This window comes from Diabrotica virgifera, chromosome 1 (genome assembly GCF_917563875.1).
Source record: "Diabrotica virgifera virgifera chromosome 1, PGI_DIABVI_V3a".
Classification (NCBI taxonomy): Eukaryota; Metazoa; Arthropoda; class Insecta; order Coleoptera; family Chrysomelidae; genus Diabrotica; species Diabrotica virgifera.
The window spans coordinates 290,436,337-290,455,437 of NC_065443.1; the positions used below are offsets into that span (position 1 = coordinate 290,436,337).

General features: G+C 32.1%; 1 protein-coding gene across 2 annotated transcripts in view; it reads left to right on the forward strand.

Moving 5' to 3' along the window:
• LOC114332210 (uncharacterized) overlaps positions 1 to 19,101 on the forward strand; it is a 77,278-nt gene that overhangs the window by 45,585 nt on the left and 12,592 nt on the right. For both annotated transcript variants that reach the window (XM_050642123.1, XM_050642124.1), the window contains 3 exons: positions 2,169 to 2,331; positions 5,888 to 5,999; positions 16,599 to 16,717. In XM_050642123.1, the coding sequence (XP_050498080.1) occupies positions 2,169 to 2,331; positions 5,888 to 5,999; positions 16,599 to 16,717 (394 nt within the window). The remainder of the gene's footprint in view (positions 1 to 2,168; positions 2,332 to 5,887; positions 6,000 to 16,598; positions 16,718 to 19,101) is intronic.

The following is a 19,101-nucleotide window of genomic DNA, read 5'->3' on the forward strand; positions in this document are numbered from 1 at the left end:
TTATGCTATAAAATGACTGTTGACCTACCCAAAACGGACGCTTATGACCGGAACTAGAAATTCGCCATTAATGAAATCGATTAATCTCTGGAATATAAATAAATGTACCAGTTTTCATGTTTCTAAATAATTTTTTTTTAATCTTCTTTTTTGAAATTCAAAGAACGAAAAATTTTCAAATCGATTTTTCTAGAAAACGGTGTATCCTATCGACTTAAAGTAAGAGTACCTTTTAGTACTAGAATACCTCACAATTTAATAATTCAGAGTCAAAAATGCTTAAAAATTAAAGACAAAAAAGTTAGGCGATAAAATAACCGTTGCCCTACCCAAAAAGGACGCCTATGACCGGTACTTGAAATTCGTAATGGATGGAATCGATTCATTTCCGGAAAGTAAATAAGTACACCAATTTTCATTTTTCTAAATAGAAGCATTCTGGAGGTATTTAAGAAAAACTAATTACATGACGCCATCTTCAAAGAGCTCTAGCTTCCTTAGGAAGCATTTTCGGACTAGGTGAATTGGGTTAAATTGTCCTAAAATTATCTGAGGAATCTCCTGTCTTCGTTTGTCGGTAGAGTTTATGGGCACCCTGTATAATCTGATTCATTTTTATTGGCAATTCAGACATATTGTAACACAAAGTCTTCTACTTTAAAATGATATTGCCAATATTTATGAGTTGCGTTCCTGGGACGACTTTACTGAAAGATAGTTCATTCGATTACTTGAAATCAACCCCAACTCAAGAATATCCGTCACAAAAATAATCATAGCATTTGATCTGTCTTTAAAAAGACAACCAAATCCAACGACGACAGTAAAATTCTCCGTAAAACGCGTTAGACGGGACAGTAAAATGCGTTAGAGATTCCATAGTAAATCACTAGGGAAAACCAGGAAAAAACCTCGTGAGGCACGATTGACAAATCTAAAGTGGATATGCGGTCGAGGCGATCGAGGTTCGAGCCCCAGCCCGGTGAATAGAAAAATAAAAAGGCTGACGTCGTAGTCTAAAATTCTAATAAGAATCTACGACTTGGTCTGGAATAAGCTGGTGTCTGATCGGCCTATGGAGGAGCGGTACGGCAAGAAATAAGGGCTTGCGGCTCGGTGACACTCCTCCATAGATCCCTACCGGAAGGGCGTTGATGTCTAAAAAACGGTGTATACAGTGCGTCCATAAAGTAACGCATAAATTCATTATGTTGCAAACCGGCGACTTTAAAGACAAAATCCCGAAACAGGTCGATTTTTATTTTTAATTTCGGATTTTTTGGCATATACATCATACTAGTGACGTCATCCATCTGGGCGTGATGACGTAATAGTTGATTTTTTTAAATGAGAATAGGGGTCACGTGATAGCTCATTTGAAAGGGTATTCAATTCTCCCTTCCCTAATATAAACATTAACATAATTATTTATACAAGGTGTTCATTTTTTAATTAAAATAATTGAGACAAAAAGAAGAATATATTATGTAATTTATCTAATTCAAAATAAGTTTTAATGTTGTCAGAAAACAGGAAAAAATGTTTATTTCACCAATAAATATTGTTTTTCGCTTAAATTCAATGTTAAAGCTGCCACCCACCTGCCTCTTGCCAGTTTGAACATTTCGTTCAAGCGAAAATCAATGTTTATTTGTCAAATATTTTTTTTTGTTTACTGAAAGTAGGAAAACGCATTTTGAATTAAATAAATTACATACATTCTTCTTTTTGTCTTAATTATTTTAATTAAAAAAATATTTTGTTGAACACCCTCTATAAATAATTATGTTAATGTTTACATTAGTGAATAGAGAATTGAATACCCTTTCAAATGAACTATCATATGACCCCTATTCTCATTTAAAAAAATCATCGATTACGTCATCACGCCTAGACGGATGACGTCACTACTATGATATATATGCCAAAAAATCGCAAATTAAAAATAAATACCGACCTGTTTTGGGATTTTTCTTTAAAGTCGCCGGTTTACGAAATAATGAATTTATGCGTTACTTTATGGACGCACTGTATATATAAATCCTACTAAGATAGTAACCGTTTAAGTGATTACAAACAAAACCAATGGGTTCACTTTAATAGTCTAACAAAATAATTTTATACAATTTTGGAATTAAAAAATATTTACAGCTTATTACTTGTTTTAGAAATTAAAGATGATACAACTGAAACGAAGGAAGATTCTTTAGAGGTTACCTTTAAGAAGAGACGAGTCGGTGTTTCTGAAGAAAGCGGGAATAATTTTTTCGAAGAGATTTCTCAACATCTGAAATTTCTAGTGGAACTGGAAATAACATCTGGTAAAGATCGGTATGTTTGATATTTATTTATACCTTTTGCAAAAGAAAGCATCTTCTTCTTTTTGTGACTCATCTTTTAATGACATTTGCGATTATCATGGCCCATCTTACTCTGTCTGCAGCGGTTCTGAAGAGTTCTATTGTACTCTGGGCTAAGTAGCAAAATACAAAGGAAAAGGTATTTACCAGCAATTTTATTGCTGGAATCGAATCTTATGATTGTATATATTAATAATATAGGTATGCAAAGTCCGCAGATAGTGTGATACTTTTTTTTATAAACAAAATGGCGCCCGAAAATCTTCTTTTTTTTTTCAATGTTTACTCTATAATTCCAAATATTTTAACTTTACACCAAAAACACCCAAATAAAAATTCATCGTAATTAAATTCTGCATAGAGACGTGTTTTTTCCGATTTACTTCGACGAAAATTTTCCCCGGAAAATGCGGGTTTTTTCAACAAAATCTTTAATTTTCAACTAAAATTTTAGATAAGTAATTGTTTATCAATAATTAAATAACTTGGTAATATAAAAGCTCTGTTCGTATAGATTATAATTCCAGAAGCCGATGAAAATTGAATGAACAGTTTAGCAACAATTGAATTGTTAATTAAAAATTTATGGTCGCTATAACAACCACAATAATTATGATACATAAGAATAACTATGATTTTTGTATAAAAAGACACTGTACCTATTTAATGTATTTTACAGAATTGAAATTGGACTATTTCAGCGGCCTCAGGAATATTTTAAAATCATAAACAATGTTTTGGCTTATAAAAAAAAATAGAATATCTCAGGAAATATTAAATTACATTAAATCATGAAAACGGTATTGGAAAAAAAGCAGCAGAAAGCTGCTGCTTCCTGCAGAAAAATTTTTTTAAAAAATTTTAAAAGAAAAAACGTGATGAGTGATTCCTGAGTGATGAGTGGTTCCTGAGATACAACCGGTCAAAGTTAACCGGCATTTACGGCAAAGATATAAACAATAGGATCATTTAAGGACCTTTTTATTTTTGTCCTATTTCTCCACACCAATTTTCATATCTTTAAAATACTCATAACATATATTATTATAAAAAAAAACTATCGACATTATGAGTGAAAATGGCCAAAAACAGCAAAACTCCAATCAAAAATTAGGTTGGGGAAAATGTAACCTCAAAGTTTAAAATCGGTATACGTTGAAAAAATGCATTTTCTCGGCTTCATTCTTGTTTTGTTCCCAAGTAACTCGAGTAGAGCCATCTAACTAATGCATTATTAAATGTCAAACTTGCTTTTGTTTTGTTATAATGTATTAATTTATTTATAAGAAAAGAAAACTACATATTTTTTCCAGTTGTAGACTTTTTTTAGATAAACTTACTACAAGTGTACCTTTTAACGTTAAAATCACAAATATTCTCATTTGAAATCTGTATAATTGTTTTAACAATCGTTATTTAAACAAATTTAAAAATTTTGTTAAAATAAATAAATTAATTTATTATAACAAAACAAAAGCAACTTTGACATTTAATAATGCGTTAGTTAGATGGCTCTACTCGAGTTACGTGGGAACAAAAAAAGAATGAAGAAAATTGCTTCATGGGAAGCCGGGAAAATGCATTTTTTTAACGTATACCAATTTTGAACTTGGAGATTACATTTGCTCCAACCTAATTTTTGATTGGAATTTTGCTATTTTTGGCAATTTTCACAAGTTATATCGATAGTTTTTATTATAATAATATATGTTATGAGTATTTTAAAGATATGAAAATTGGTGTGGAGAAATAGGACAAAAATAAAAAGGTGATGGTTCGAAAATTATGATCTTATTGTTTATATCTTTGCGGTAAATGCCGGTCAACTTTGACCGGTTGTCTCTCAGAAACCACTCACCACAATTAAACGTTTTTTCTTTTAAAATAAGCTTCCTGCTGCTTTTTTCCAATACCGTTTTCATGATTTAATGTAATTTAATATTTCCTGAGATATTCTATTTGTTTATAAGAAAAAAATTGTTTATAATTTTAAAATATTCCTGAGGCCGCTGAAATAGTCCAATTTCAATTCTGTAAAGTACATTAAATAGGTACAGTGTCTTTTTATACAAAAATCATAGTTATTCTTATGTATCATAATTACTGTGGTTGTTATAGCGACCGTAAATTTTTAATTAACAATTCAATTGTTGCTAAACTGTTCATTCAATTTCCATCGGCTTCTGGAATTATAATCTATACGAACAGAGCTTTTATATTACCAAGTTATTTAATTATTGATAAACAATTACTTATCTAAAATTTTAGTTGAGAATTAAAGATTTTGTTGGAACAACCCGCATTTTCCGGGGAAAATTTTCGTCGAAGTAAATCGGAAGAAATACGTCTCTATGCAGAATTTATTTACGATGAATTTTTATTTGGGTGTTTTTGGTGTAAAGTTAAAATCCTTGGAATTATAGAGTAAACATTGAAAAAAAAACACGATTTTCGGGCGCCATTTTGTTTATAAAAAAAGTATCACACTATCTGCGGACTTTGCATACCTATATTATTAATATATACAATCATAAGATTCGATTGCAGCAATAAAATTGTTGGTAAATAACTTTTCCCAAAAATGGCCTATTCTCCGATAATCTGCCCAGACTATTGTTGTTTTTCCACTCCACTGCTTTAAAATTTTCAACCAGAATGTGCGTCGTCTTCGCGGTCCTCTTTTTCCTTCCACTTTCCCTTGTATAACCAATCTCACATCGACTCATATTTTTCATTTCATAAAATGACAGAGAATATGTAGCATTTCATTACTCTAGGTCTATTTTCTATTCCCAGTTTTTCATTGCATAATACTGTTTTAAATGAATAAACATGATGTTGCAAATTTGTGTATCTTCTTCTTTTTGTATATACATGACTCTGTCTGTTTTTTCAATGTGACTCCAGAAAGTTGTCGTTCCATCTATTTGTGGCCTTCTCACTGATCGTCTTCCTATCGGGGAACGTCTCTCGCCGGCGTTACTACTTTATTTGTTGTCATTCGGCTTATGTGGTCATTCCATTATACTCTTCTGTTTCTTATCCAGTTATTAATATTCTCCACTTTGCATCTCCTTCGTATATCTGTACTTCTAGCTCTGTCCCATACTGTCTTACCATCAATTTTTCGAAGGGTTTTCATCTCCGCTGTTTCGAGCAATCTTTTTGTCATCTCTGTGTCAGGTGTTTCTGCCACGTATGTCATTATTGGTCTGATGACTGTTTTGTAAATTCTGCCTTTCATTTCTTTTGCGATGTTTTTATTTTTCCATGTTGTTTCATTTAGGTAACCTACGGCTCTGTTTGCTTTATTCACTTGATCTTCCACTTCTGTTTTGAGCTTTCCATAGCTAACTTTCCAAGACAGCTGCTATTCTCGACATTCGGCATTACGACCTAAAAGAGAATTTCCTCTTTTGTTCTTTTGTACCGAACGCACTAAGCCATATCCGACGCCCCAAAGGGCACTAAGGATTATTAGAAAGAAGAAAAGTTCTTTTGTGCGTAATCGACTATTTTATTTACAGAAAAATGTCTCCGTCCGTCCTAAACGCCTTTGCGTCTCTACCGAACTTCACAAACCTGCAGAGGCTATCAATGTTTACACCGCCGTTGTTGAGCGGATCGTTTTTCCCGAAGGTAATTTCAATTGTTTTTAATTCCATACTTAGAATTAAGAGACCACATCAGCGAGTCATCAATATTAATTCGGGAGATAGTATCACTTCGGGAGATAGTATCACACCCTTTTTCGAAAGTTCTGCGAAACTTTGGCAACAGTGCGTCGGCAGTATTAATTTGACATTTGACACTATCTAATGTCAGGTTGATCAAGGCTCAATATTGTGACAATATACTCATATGCACGCTAAATGAAAACAATTTTATTATTATGATTTTATATTTAATTTTATTATAGTAAATAAACATTTATAAAAATAAATCAAAATAAAAATAAATCAAAATACCTATGTTAACATAGGTATTTGCACAAAATAATAATAAAATCATTGTCTCATCCCCCATATTTCTTTTTGGTTTTTGCTTAGTGAATGTACGAGCAGTCGCAATATCTCACCTAAATTAATAATGTATACATCTCAACAAAAAATGAAGTTTACTATAAACGTATATATCAAATAGTTTAACGATTCAACATTAACGAATTCAAATATCTTAGAAAATAATACACTACTGCACTGAACAGATATCGATACAGATAACATAACAGATATTTAACAATAAAACACTGAAAACGTTTGTTTTCTATACTTCCACAAAATTTATTATAACTATGTGACTACAGCTGTTTCGGAAGAGTGCCTTCCTTAAGTGATTTAGTTTACTATGTATTTGCCTTTTTAAAGTCTTTAACTGAAGAGGTTGATGAGTGGGGAGTTGTTTGTCTCGAGTTGTGGGGAGCTCCCCACTCCTCAACCTCTTCAGTTAAAGACTTTAAAAAGGCAAACACATAGTAAATTAAATCAGTTGAGAAAGGCTCTCTGCCGAAACAGCTGTAGTCACATAGTTATAATAAATTTTGTGGAAGTATAGAAAATTTTCAGTGTTTTATTGTTAGATAAAATGAACTTCCATCAAGTAACGGTCGAATCCATCAATTATTTAGAACATATATTGTTCGTCCGCTATAACTTTTCCCATGCGTCACGATTCATTTTCAAGCAAATTAAGTCAAAACATAAAGTGAAACGTACGCCGATGTGTGTAGTATATAGTATACAGTATATAAAATGTATTATGTATTTTTTTATGGGAAATAAGCCACAATTTTACTAAAAAATTAATTTATTAACGTTTCGAAGCCCAAATCGGGTTTCGTTGTCAAAATACAAAATACTATTAAAATAAAACAAACATGTTGTTGCTAAGTAAAAAAATTCTTCTAATAATTTATTTAATCTGACTCATTTATATTGGCAATTCAGACGTATATTATACATTTTAAAGTAGAAGACTTTAAAATGATATCGCCAATATTTATGAGTTGCGTTCCTGGGACGACTTTACTAAAAGATAGTTCATTTGATTACATGAAATCAATCCCAAGTCAAGAATATCCGTCGTAAAAAAATCATAGCATATGATCTGTCTTTAAAAAGACAACCAAATGCAACGACGACAGTAAAATTCTCGCGTTAGAGATTCCATAGTAAATCACGAGGGAAAACCAGGAAAAAAACCTCGTGATACTATCCCGACGTCGTAAGTATTTGGTCTTACATTTAATCTACCTTCAAAAAATTAATACCAAATTCTGACTTTAATATGTTTAAATTATAAATAATATTAATATTACATAGATATACAATAAGTAATACTAAAATATAAAATTTGTACTAACTCGATATGTTATTGACTTACTAATCGTGGTATTTTCTTTCTATTGACTTCCTCTTTCAGTATGGGTAACCACATCCTACTGCATTCTACCGAGGAATTTGCGACACAATTGGTTTCATTTAGCATAATTAGAGCCGCTTCTTTGATTTTTCTCTTTTTACTATCTGATTCTTTCAGGACTATACTTGAATCTCTCCACTGAACTCTATGTTCATTATCCCATGCGTGTTGACATATCTGAGATCTATCAAATTCTCTGTTTTTTATATAAGACTGATGTTCACTTATTCTAACGTTTAATGGTCTTGATGTTTCACCTAAATAAAATTGTTCGCATTCACAAGGTATTCTATAAATGCAATTCTTTGTTCTTTCTTGTTCATTGTTAGGTTTAGTTTTAGATAGAATAGATCTCAATGTGTTTGTTGTTTTGAATGTTGTTGAAATGTTGAATTTATTTCCTACCGTTTTAAGTTTCTCGGATAGTCCTTTTATATATGGTATTGTTATTTTCCTCGTATTATTTCTTGTGAATGTTGTAGGATCCCGTTCTAAGTTGTTCTGTTCCATTCGATCTAATCTTGTCAATTCCTTATTTATAAACGATAAAGGATAATCATTTTTTAATAAAACAGATGTTAACAATTGTTTTTCTTCTAAAAATGAATTTTCGTTAGAACAAGTAATTTTGGCTCTATCATATAAGGATTTAATGATTCCCTTTTTAACGTTGATGTTGTGATTTGATTTGTAATTGAGATATCTGTTGGTATGTGTTGGTTTTCTATACACTTGAGTCTCATATCCAGTATCCTTCTTTGAGACTAAAACATCGAGGAAAGGCAAAGTGTTATTGTATTCCTTTTCCATTGTAAATTTTATTGTCTCTTCTTGATCGTTTATAATATTCAGGAATGTATCCAACAATTCTGATCTATGAGGCCATATTGAAAACACATCATCTACATATCTCCACCATACTGTGGGTTTTAAATTTTGTTTAGAAATGATATTAGTTTCGAAATCCATACTGAAAGAGGAAGTCAATAGAAAGAAAATACCACGATTAGTAAGTCAATAACATATCGAGTTAGTACAAATTTTATATTTTAGTATTACTTATTGTATATCTATGTAATATTAATATTATTTATAATTTAAACATATTAAAGTCAGAATTTGGTATTAGTTTTTTGAAGGTAGATTAAATGTAAGACCAAATACTTACGACGTCGGGATAGTATCACGAGGTTTTTTTCCTGGTTTTCCCTCGTGATTTACTATGGAATCTCTAACGCGAGAATTTTACTGTCGTCGTTGCATTTGGTTGTCTTTTTAAAGACAGATCATATGCTATGATTTTTTTACGACGGATATTCTTGACTTGGGATTGATTTCATGTAATCAAATGAACTATCTTTTAGTAAAGTCGTCCCAGGAACGCAACTCATAAATATTGGCGATATCATTTTAAAGTCTTCTACTTTAAAATGTATAATATACGTCTGAATTGCCAATATAAATGAGTCAGATTAAATAAATTATTAGAAGAATTTTTTTACTTAGCAACAACATGTTTGTTTTATTTTAATAGTATTTTGTATTTTGACAACGAAACCCGATTTGGGCTTCGAAACGTTAATAAATTAATTTTTTAGTAAAATTGTGGCTTATTTCCCATAAAAAATACATAATTATAAAAATGCCACAAGGAAATAGCTTCAGAACAACAATAAAATGTATATACACATCGACGTTCGTTTTACTTTATGTTCTGACTTAATTTGCTTGAAAATGAATCCTGACGCATGGGAAAAGTTATAGCGGACGAACAATAAGAGAATCATAATGTTATTACACTTAGAAAACCGACGTAGCTTTGTCAAAATGACAGTGCCTATTTCTCTTTGTTGGCTAGTTAGTTATTATTTATAATATGTTCGATTTCTTGTTATAGATAATCAATTTTAGTAGTTCCAATGTGACACAAAATCTAGGCATTTGATAAAAAAGTTTATTTGAAGAAAGTGTATTTTTTTAAAAATCCACAAGGAAAATGTTTTCCTGTAGTTGGCTGTATGCCATGTAATACAAAAAATAGTAAATCCTTTATAAAAAGTATATATTTAAAATCCCTAAAAAGGGCTACATCACAATCACATAACTAGTTTTCGACTGGTTTACCAGTCATCATCAGTGCTTACGTGAAGTTTACATGCTAACCACCAAGATATAGTTTAACAAAAATATGTGGGTCAAAGCCCTGTGTAAGTGGACCGTTAAGGAAACATCAGTTAAAAATGCCAATTAAAGCATGTATGTTTAAACTATTTAAATATTATGCCCCAGGTAACATCTAAGCTGTGGTGTGACTTGATTACATGGTGAAAGTCTGGTAGCAAATCTATTTTTTGTTCTTCTTAATGGTGGTATAATCTCGTTTTTGTAATATTTTATTTAATTATACAGTAATTTCCACATACTAACATATTTTTTAAATTGTCCTCTGTACCGCCATACTTTACTATTCCTATTACGAATATAATATGTGTATCTTGACAAAATATTCAAAATTAAAGCCGCAATCTTGGAACGCGTTTTTCGTTTTGATGACGTGCTGATGTAACCTCTTAATATTATACACACATCGGAAAAGCCTAGGGATATTTTTAAAAGAAGAAGTAATTTCTTCTTTAGTTGTTTTGGATAAATGATGATCGATTTGTAGTGCTTAATAGTATTTAATATACAAGAAAATTTGGTCAAATGTCAAAAATAACAATATACCTTTTAAGTGCAATTAAATGTATATTTATTATAAACAAGCTGAAAATGCGAGCATTATCATAACGAAAACTTTGTTTATTTGTGTATTTTAATTCATAATATGGAAAATTTCTATTATAAAATGTTGTTTAGAATTAAAAATTATGTTTTAATGTGCAATTATATTCTAATTTAAATATTTTGAAATATAAAGGTACTTTAGTCTTGATCGAAATTCATATTTTTTATATACCTCGTATAAAATTAATAAAATTTGATATATGATGGTTGCATCATAAATCTTAGACCATGAAGAGCTTTTTATGAAGAATAACTTTTCTTCGTCAAATTAAAAATAAAAGATTTATAAATGAAAATGTTGTTGGTATCCATAATTTGAAAAAAAATTTCAAATATTTTTTTCCATTAGAAGGATGCGCATATCAGACCATAATTTTTTTATTCCAAACAACATTTCATATGGTCGGTTCGCTAAACTCAGACAAAACTGGTTAGTGATTTGAGTCAGTAATTTTGCCAATTTGGCAAAAAAATAATTACTAAATAGTTAATAATTACTAAATAATTAGTAAAAAAAACTAAAAAATTACCTACTAAAATCACTAGTCAGTTGTGTCTGAGTTTAGCGAACCGACTATAATAACAATTTTCATTTCATAACAAATGGAACAGTCCATTTATCATTAAAGGGAGGCCGTATACTCGTATAAACCTTTTTAAGCTTTTTAATAAATTATTGCTTTGAAAATATACTCAATTTGTATTTTTGAACATCTTATTTATTTTATATTATAATAATTAAATTCACTATCAAATGCCATTGATATTTTATTAATACTTCATTTAAAATTTAGTTTGACATTACGAAGTGTTAAACTCAAATGTAAATAACCTATGCTTTGCTTGACAAATTTAGATTAAAAAACTAGCCTACTTACTAGCAACGATTTCAGCTGACTGACGGTTAGTGTGTCGGCAGAAAATAAAATGATTGTGACGTCATATTTTAGACTTTGAGGTCGATTATCTCGAAGACGGTTAGAGGTATCGAAATGCCGTTTTCAGATTTGGATTCAGAAGACAAAACTACACAAGAAACCGTCGATAAATCTGCTCTAAGTATTGCAGAAGCAGCAACGCAATAACACACAGACTTTGCGAATTTATAAACGAAAAGTTTTCGTTGATTATTTTTTTCACCTGTCAAATTCTGACGTTTTTGCTTTTTCAGCCAATCACCACGCGTCGTTCTAGCCAATCATTGAGTGTAATACTGATAAAACAGCCTCTTCCTTGATAAAACAGTCTCTTCCCTGATAATACTTAAGGTACCCTAAATTTAAAAATATAAAATAATTTATCTATAACCTACTTAAGACATTGATCCTAGTTGTCTTAAAAATATTTCACAGATGCCCGTATTTACTAATAATACATATTGGTTCACAAAATAATCTTTTCAAATACCACTCGTCCTCTAAATTTTGCTTGATAAATTTTTTCGTTTTCATACTTAAACTTCTTTATTTAGGGTAAAATCACTCAAACAAACCGAAATGGATAAAATTACTCGTCCTTCGGACTCGTGATTTTATCATTCAGTTTGTTTTCGTAATTTTACCAAATAAAGAAGTTTTCGTGAAAACAAAAAAATTTATCGATAAAATTTAGAGGACTCGTGGTATTAACTTTGATAAAACTAGCCCAATCATTTGCATCACACTTTTGATATTTCTGACAGTACTCTAATCTTGCAACGCATTTGCCTCTGGAGATAGGTGGAGAACCCGATGGCCTTCAACTGTGGAGATTGGCTTCATGGAGACGATTTCTTACAGTATCACGGCCTGTGATTACCTGGTGTGCCTGCAGCAAGGTGCTAATCAATTCAGGTGCTGTAATTTTTGGTTGTCTTCTAGCGGTTAACACTAAAAATTCGGCTGGCGTTCGGCTGGATTTCCAGTGTCACAAAAACGCCGCCGCAATCAACTTACAACACTTTCGGAGACTCCCATGCGCTCAGCTACATTAGTTTCCCTCTTGTCACCTTGAAGAAGGTCTACAGCTACAGCCCTATTCATCTCATCCGAAGTTAAATGACGTCACTCAATGACAAAAATAGTTATTTATGAAACAGTTCGTGAAGTATGCTTTTTGCGAACGCACGCGATGTTTAGAGCACGAGCGACAGCGGTGCGAGTGCTATACATCGCGTAAGTTCGCAAAAAGTACTTTACGCGCAGTTTCATACAATATTTTATCTACGATAAACATAAAAAAACTGTAACTCTTCGTCACTGGAATTTATTTCTATTCTACAATTTTTAGAACTTATATTTAAAAATTCTAACTTCTTTCAAACCATAAAACTGTCAAAACTTTTGTTGTAATTTATTGCTCACATGTCATTACCATGACAACGCGAAATATTTTATTATATGAAAGTGTGCCAAAAAAAAACAATGCGAAAAAGTAAATTGCATTTAAAATTCATTGTTACTTCACGCACACTTTAAATCCTTCACGCACTGCTATCTATAATGACAGTTTTCACAAACTAAAAACTTATACACAATATGAGATAGAGTAGATAAACAATATTTCAATACACTAACTAAACAATATATTTATAGCACGAACAAAATCGAAACTACCTGAATATTTACTGCAGTATTAAACCATAGTTTTTCCCCTCCTGTTAAAAACGTTGTCAAATATTGGTTATCACTTTTAAGTTTTTGTTTTACTCAAAAAATGTACAGGATGAGCAACTGTACAAATTCAATTGAAATTAAACGACCACATGAATTTATTTTTATTAATTTTATTTTACCGGGTGTCCACTTATATTTTCCCCCATTTTATCTGCCTATAACTTCTAAACGGTTTAAGATAGAAAAATGCGGTTCTCGCTGAAATGTTTTATTTTAGTAAAATTTTTGTCTGAATGTATTGAATTTTGTATATCACTTTCAAATACGAAAAAAAATGGCGGATTTTGTCGGATATCAATTTGCTTAATTATGTTATTTAGGTATGTGATTTCCACGTTGCACCTTTCATTTTAAAAATGAATTACTCAGTGATTTGACAACCGATTTTGAAAAACTTTATATCGCTGGATAGGTGAATGACCTTTCTTTCAATTTACAAAAAAATATACTGGGGGTTCCATTAAAAAAAAGTCAACAACGTTTTTTTAAAAATCCGCCATTTTTCTTTTCGCATTTGAAAGCGATATAAAAAATTCAATCCATTCAGACAAAACTTTTACTAAAATAAAACATTTCAACGAAAACCGCATATTTCTATCTTGAGCCGTTTAGAAGTTATAGGCAATTAAAATGGGGGAAAATATAAGTGGACACCCGGTATTGTAAAAATATCCCTAGACTTTTCCGATTATGCAACGAGCATTTAATGTAAAAAATTTATTTTGTAACACAGACATGAAGTAGTTATATGATTAAATTAATTATTTTGTTGATGCATGAATATTTTGAATATTACAATTCAGTATGCAATTTAATAGTAAATGTTTATAAGATTAAGTATTGTGTTTATGGGATTGAGCCACAATTATTGTTGGTGTAATAGTAATAAAAATTACATTTTTTAAATGAAATATTGTTTAACGTTTCGATTTCCACTCCTGAAATCGTCCTCAGAAAATTAAAAAGAAATTAGGTCTGAAAAATTCTGGGAAAATCCTCACAACCTGATCTTTTTAGGTTACGTGTATATTCCTTGCAAATTAAATTTTAGCCTCGATTTTAAGGCACCAAGTAATCTGCGGTTGAAAAACATTGTTTGAAATTATGTTACCAAATTCTGGGGTATCAAATTCGGACTGTTTTTGTGTATTGTTTTTTGTTAGTTTGTTTGTGTAATCTGTTATGTAGATGTGATTGTTGAAAAAAATCATATTCAAAAATTAAAATTAAATTTTTTTATCATATTTTAAAATTTAACAATAATCTATTTAATAGCGTTATTGACTATTGTATAAATAATTTGTTTACAAAATTAAAAATTTAAAAACGTGATCCCTTTCTGTTGTGTTGTTGATTGACCATGTTGTATTGGGTATGAGACTTCTAGGTGTGCTATTCATTGGGCTGTTCAGTTTGTCCAGCATCCTCAGGTTGTGACGTTTTTATCAGAATTTACAGACCTATCATCATTATCTTTGCCTTATCCCTATGCGGGGTCGGCTTCCCTAATTGCATTTCTCCACACACTTCTATCTTGGGTGATATCAATATTAATCCCCTGTACCAACATGTCCTGCCTAATCGTCTCCTCCCCCCCCTCCACGTCTTCTTTGGTCTTCCTCTCCTACTCCTTCCAGGAATCTGCACTTCAGCAATTCTTCGTATTGGGTGATTAACGTCTCGACGTTGGACATGACCAAACCATCTCAACCTATGCTCTCTCATTTTGGCATCAATTGGTGCCACACCTAGACTTCCCCTAATATACTCATTTTTAATTTTATCCTTTTTTTGTCACTCCACTCATCCATCTAAGCATTCTCATTTGCGCCACATGCATTCGTTGTTCCTCTTTCTTTTTCACTGCCCAACATTCCGTTCCGTACATCATAGCCGGCCTTATGGCTGTTTTATAGAATTTTCCCTTTAACTTCATTGGAATTTTCCTGTCACACAGCACACAACTCGCTTCCTTCCACTTCATCCATCCAGCCCCAATTCTACTGCATGCATCTCCATCTATTTTTCATTACTCTGTAATACCGATCCCAGGTACTTAAAACTATTGCTTTTTACAATCAGTTCACCATCCAAAGATACCATTTTATTTGTAGTAACTCCATTTTTAAATGAGCATTCCAAATACTCTGTCTTTTTCCTACTAAGTTTTAAACCTTTTTCCTCGAGAGCTTGTCTCCACTGTTCCAGTTTTTGTTTTAAGTTTCCTTTCACTCTTTCCTACTAACACGACATCATCAGCATACATTAAGCACCATGGAATGTTACCCTGTAGTTTCGCTGTTATCTGGTCCAAAACTAATGAGAATAAATACGGACTAAGCACCGAGCCTTGGTGCAATCCTACTTTCACATGAAATTTATCAGTCTCTCCCACACCTGTCCTAACACCAGTCGTTACTCCCTCATACATATCCCTCACAATCTTTACATATTCACCAGGGACTCCTTTCTTATTGAGTGCCCACCACAGAATCTTTCGAAGAACTCTATCATATGCTTTCTCAAGATCAATGAATACGATATGAGCGTTTGTTTCTTTAATCCTGTATTTTTCCATCAACTGCCTTATAATGAAAATTGCATATTCTGTTGATCTGCCCTGCGTAAAGCCAAATTGATTCTCGGATATTTCGGTCTCTTCACGTATCCGTCTATCAATTACTCTTTCCCATATTTTCATGGTGTGGCTAAGCAGTTTTATAGCCCTGTAATTTTTTTTAGTACATTGTTGTATATCTCCCTTGTTTTTATAGACAGGTAGTACTATACTGCTCCTCCATTCGTCTGGCATTTGTCCAACTTCCATGTTCATTGTTCCTGTCTCTCCCAATGCTCTCCATACTTCCCCAGGAATATCATCTGGTCCTACCGCTTTTCCTTTCTTTATTTTTTGAAGCGCTTAAGCCACTTCCTCGTTTGTTATTTTGGTGACCATTGCTGCTACTGTCTCCGTTGACTCCACAGGCTGTCTGTCAAATTCTTCATTTAATAAGCCGTCAAAGTACTTTCTCCATCTCTTTTTTACATCCTTTTGGTGAACTAGTATTTTATTATTTTCATCTCGGATACATTAAATTTACAGACCTAATTTGCAGACCTAAATTTCTAATTTACAGAACTTACAGACCAAGTTTCTTTTTAATTCTCTGAGGACGATTTTCGCATTGGCTGAATCCCATAAACACAATAATAAATTTAACATGCCAGAAGAAAACAATTTCAGAACTTTGTAGGATTAATTTTTTTTTCGGTTATGTGTATTTCCAAGGTTCACGAGATTTTGTACCAACTCTACATTGCTTATTTTAGTTTTAGTTTTTATTTCTATTAGAAAATAATGGATTTTATATTTTAGTTTTTTCAAGACTGTACTCAATTGAAAAGTCTGAACATCGAAATGAAAGTGCCAAATATACCATTTATGACTAACTTATTCAGTGGTTTAAAATATGCGACTCAATTAAGGGATCTCAGGTAAATATGTCATTTAAAACTATTTCTAAAACTTCATATTTTAAAATTATTTCTAAAAATTATACATCAAACGATATACAGGGTGAGTCACCACTAACGCGACGGAAGATTACAGCGAAATGGTAAAAGATTTGAAAAAAATTTAAATTGAATAGTTTGTAAGTTGATAAAAGCTACATTTTAAAATTATTTTGAAATATACAGGGTGTCCCAATAAATGGCAGCGTATCAAAGTTATATTTTTTCTTATGGAATACCCTGTATTTTATTGCATTTTTTAATTGTCCCCAAAAAATAAGGTATAGTTTCATAAGTCTTCCCTATACCTATGTACAGAGTGTTCTGAGTTATGTTGACTTTTCTTAAAATGTAAAGTTTTAAAAGAAGGCTTATTCTCAAGTTATTTAAGAAATTATAAAAATATTATTTTTACATCTAAATAGTTTGATATTGGTTGAATGTATTCCATGATTAATTATTACACATTTGTCTACAGGGTGTTCAAAATTTACAGTTTCATTAGGGGAGTATTCAATGTGTCATATGATGCTTATTTTAAATGGAACACCATGTATATTAATAAATAATTTTACTAAACAAATTTACCTCTTTCGAATGTTATATGGATGTCCTATACCTAGGTGTTATAGTTTTTGCGTAATTTACAATTATTTAAATTCTTAATCTGTAAATCGATTTTAAAACAAAAGATGTAGTTAATTAATGTCATTGTATGACATTGTCAGTTTATGACAGTCATCATCATTCTCTTTGCCTTATCCCTATGCGGGGTCGGCTTCCCTAATTGCATTTCTCCACACAATTCTATCTTGGGCCATATCAATGTTAATCCCCTTTACCAACATGTCCTGCCTTATCGTCTCCCCCCAGCTCTTCTTTGGTCTTCCTCTCCTACTCCTTCCAGGAATCTGCACTTCAGCTATTCTTCGTATTGGGTGGTTAACGTCTCGACGTTGAACATGACCAAACCATCTTAACCTATGCTCTCTCATTTTGGCATCAATTGGTGCCACACCTAGACTTCCCCTAATATACTCATTTCTAATTTTATCCTTCTTTGTCACTCCACTCATCCATCTAAGCATTCTCATTTCCGCCACATGCATTCGCTGTTCCTCTTTCTTTTTCACTGCCCAACATTCAGTTCCGTACATCATAGCTGGTCTTATGGCTGTTTTATAGAATTTTCCCTTCAGCTTCATTGGAATTTTTCTGTCACACAACACACCACTCGCTTCTTTCCACTTCATCCATCCAGCCCTAATTCTACTGCATGCATCTCCATCTATTTCTCCATTACTCTGTAATACCGATCCTAGGTACTTAAAACTATTGCTTTTTACAATCATTTCACCATCCAAAGATACCATTTTATTTGTAGTAGCTCCATCTTTAAATGAACATTCCAAGTACTCTGTTTTTGTCCTACTAAGTTTTAAACCTTTTTCCTCCAGAGCTTGTCTCCACTGTTCCAGTTTTTGTTCTAAGTCTCTTTCACTATTTCCTACTAACACGACATCATCAGCATACATTAAGCACCATGGAATGTTACCCTGTATTTTCGCTGTTATCTGGTCCAAAACTAATGAGAATAAATACGGACTAAGCACAGAACCTTGATGCAATCCTACTTTCACATGAAATTTATCAGTCTCTCCCACACCTGTCCTAACACTAGTCGTTACTCCCTCATACATATCCCTCACAATCTTTACATATTCACCAGGGACTCCTTTCTTATTGAGTGCCCACCACAGAATCTCTCGAGGAACTCTATCATATGCTTTCTCAAGATCAATGAATACCATATGAGCGTTTGTTTCTTTACTCCTGTATTTTTCCATCAACTGCCTTATAATGAAAATTGCATCTGTTGTTGATCTACCCTGCATAAAGCCAAATTGATTCTCGGATATTTCGGTTTCTTCACGTATCCGTCTATCAATTACTCTTTCCCATATTTTCATGGTGTGGCTAAGCAGTTTTATAGCCCTGTAGTTTGTACATTGTTGTATATCTCCCTTGTTTTTGTAAACAGGTACCAGTATACTGCTTCTCCATTCGTCTGGCATTTGTCCAACTTCCATAATTCTATTAAATAGACCTGCTAGCCACCTTGTTCCTGTCTCTCCCAATGCTCTCCATACTTCCCCAGGAATATCATCTGGTCCTACCGCTTTTCCTTTCTTTATTTTTTGAAGCGCTTGAGCCACTTCCTCGTTGGTTATTTTGGTGACCATTGCTGCTACTGTCTCCGTTGACTCTACAGGCTGTCTGTCAAATTCTTCATTTAATAAGCTGTCAAAGTACTTTCTCCATCTCTTTTTGACATCCCTTTCGTGAACTAGTATTTTATTATTTTC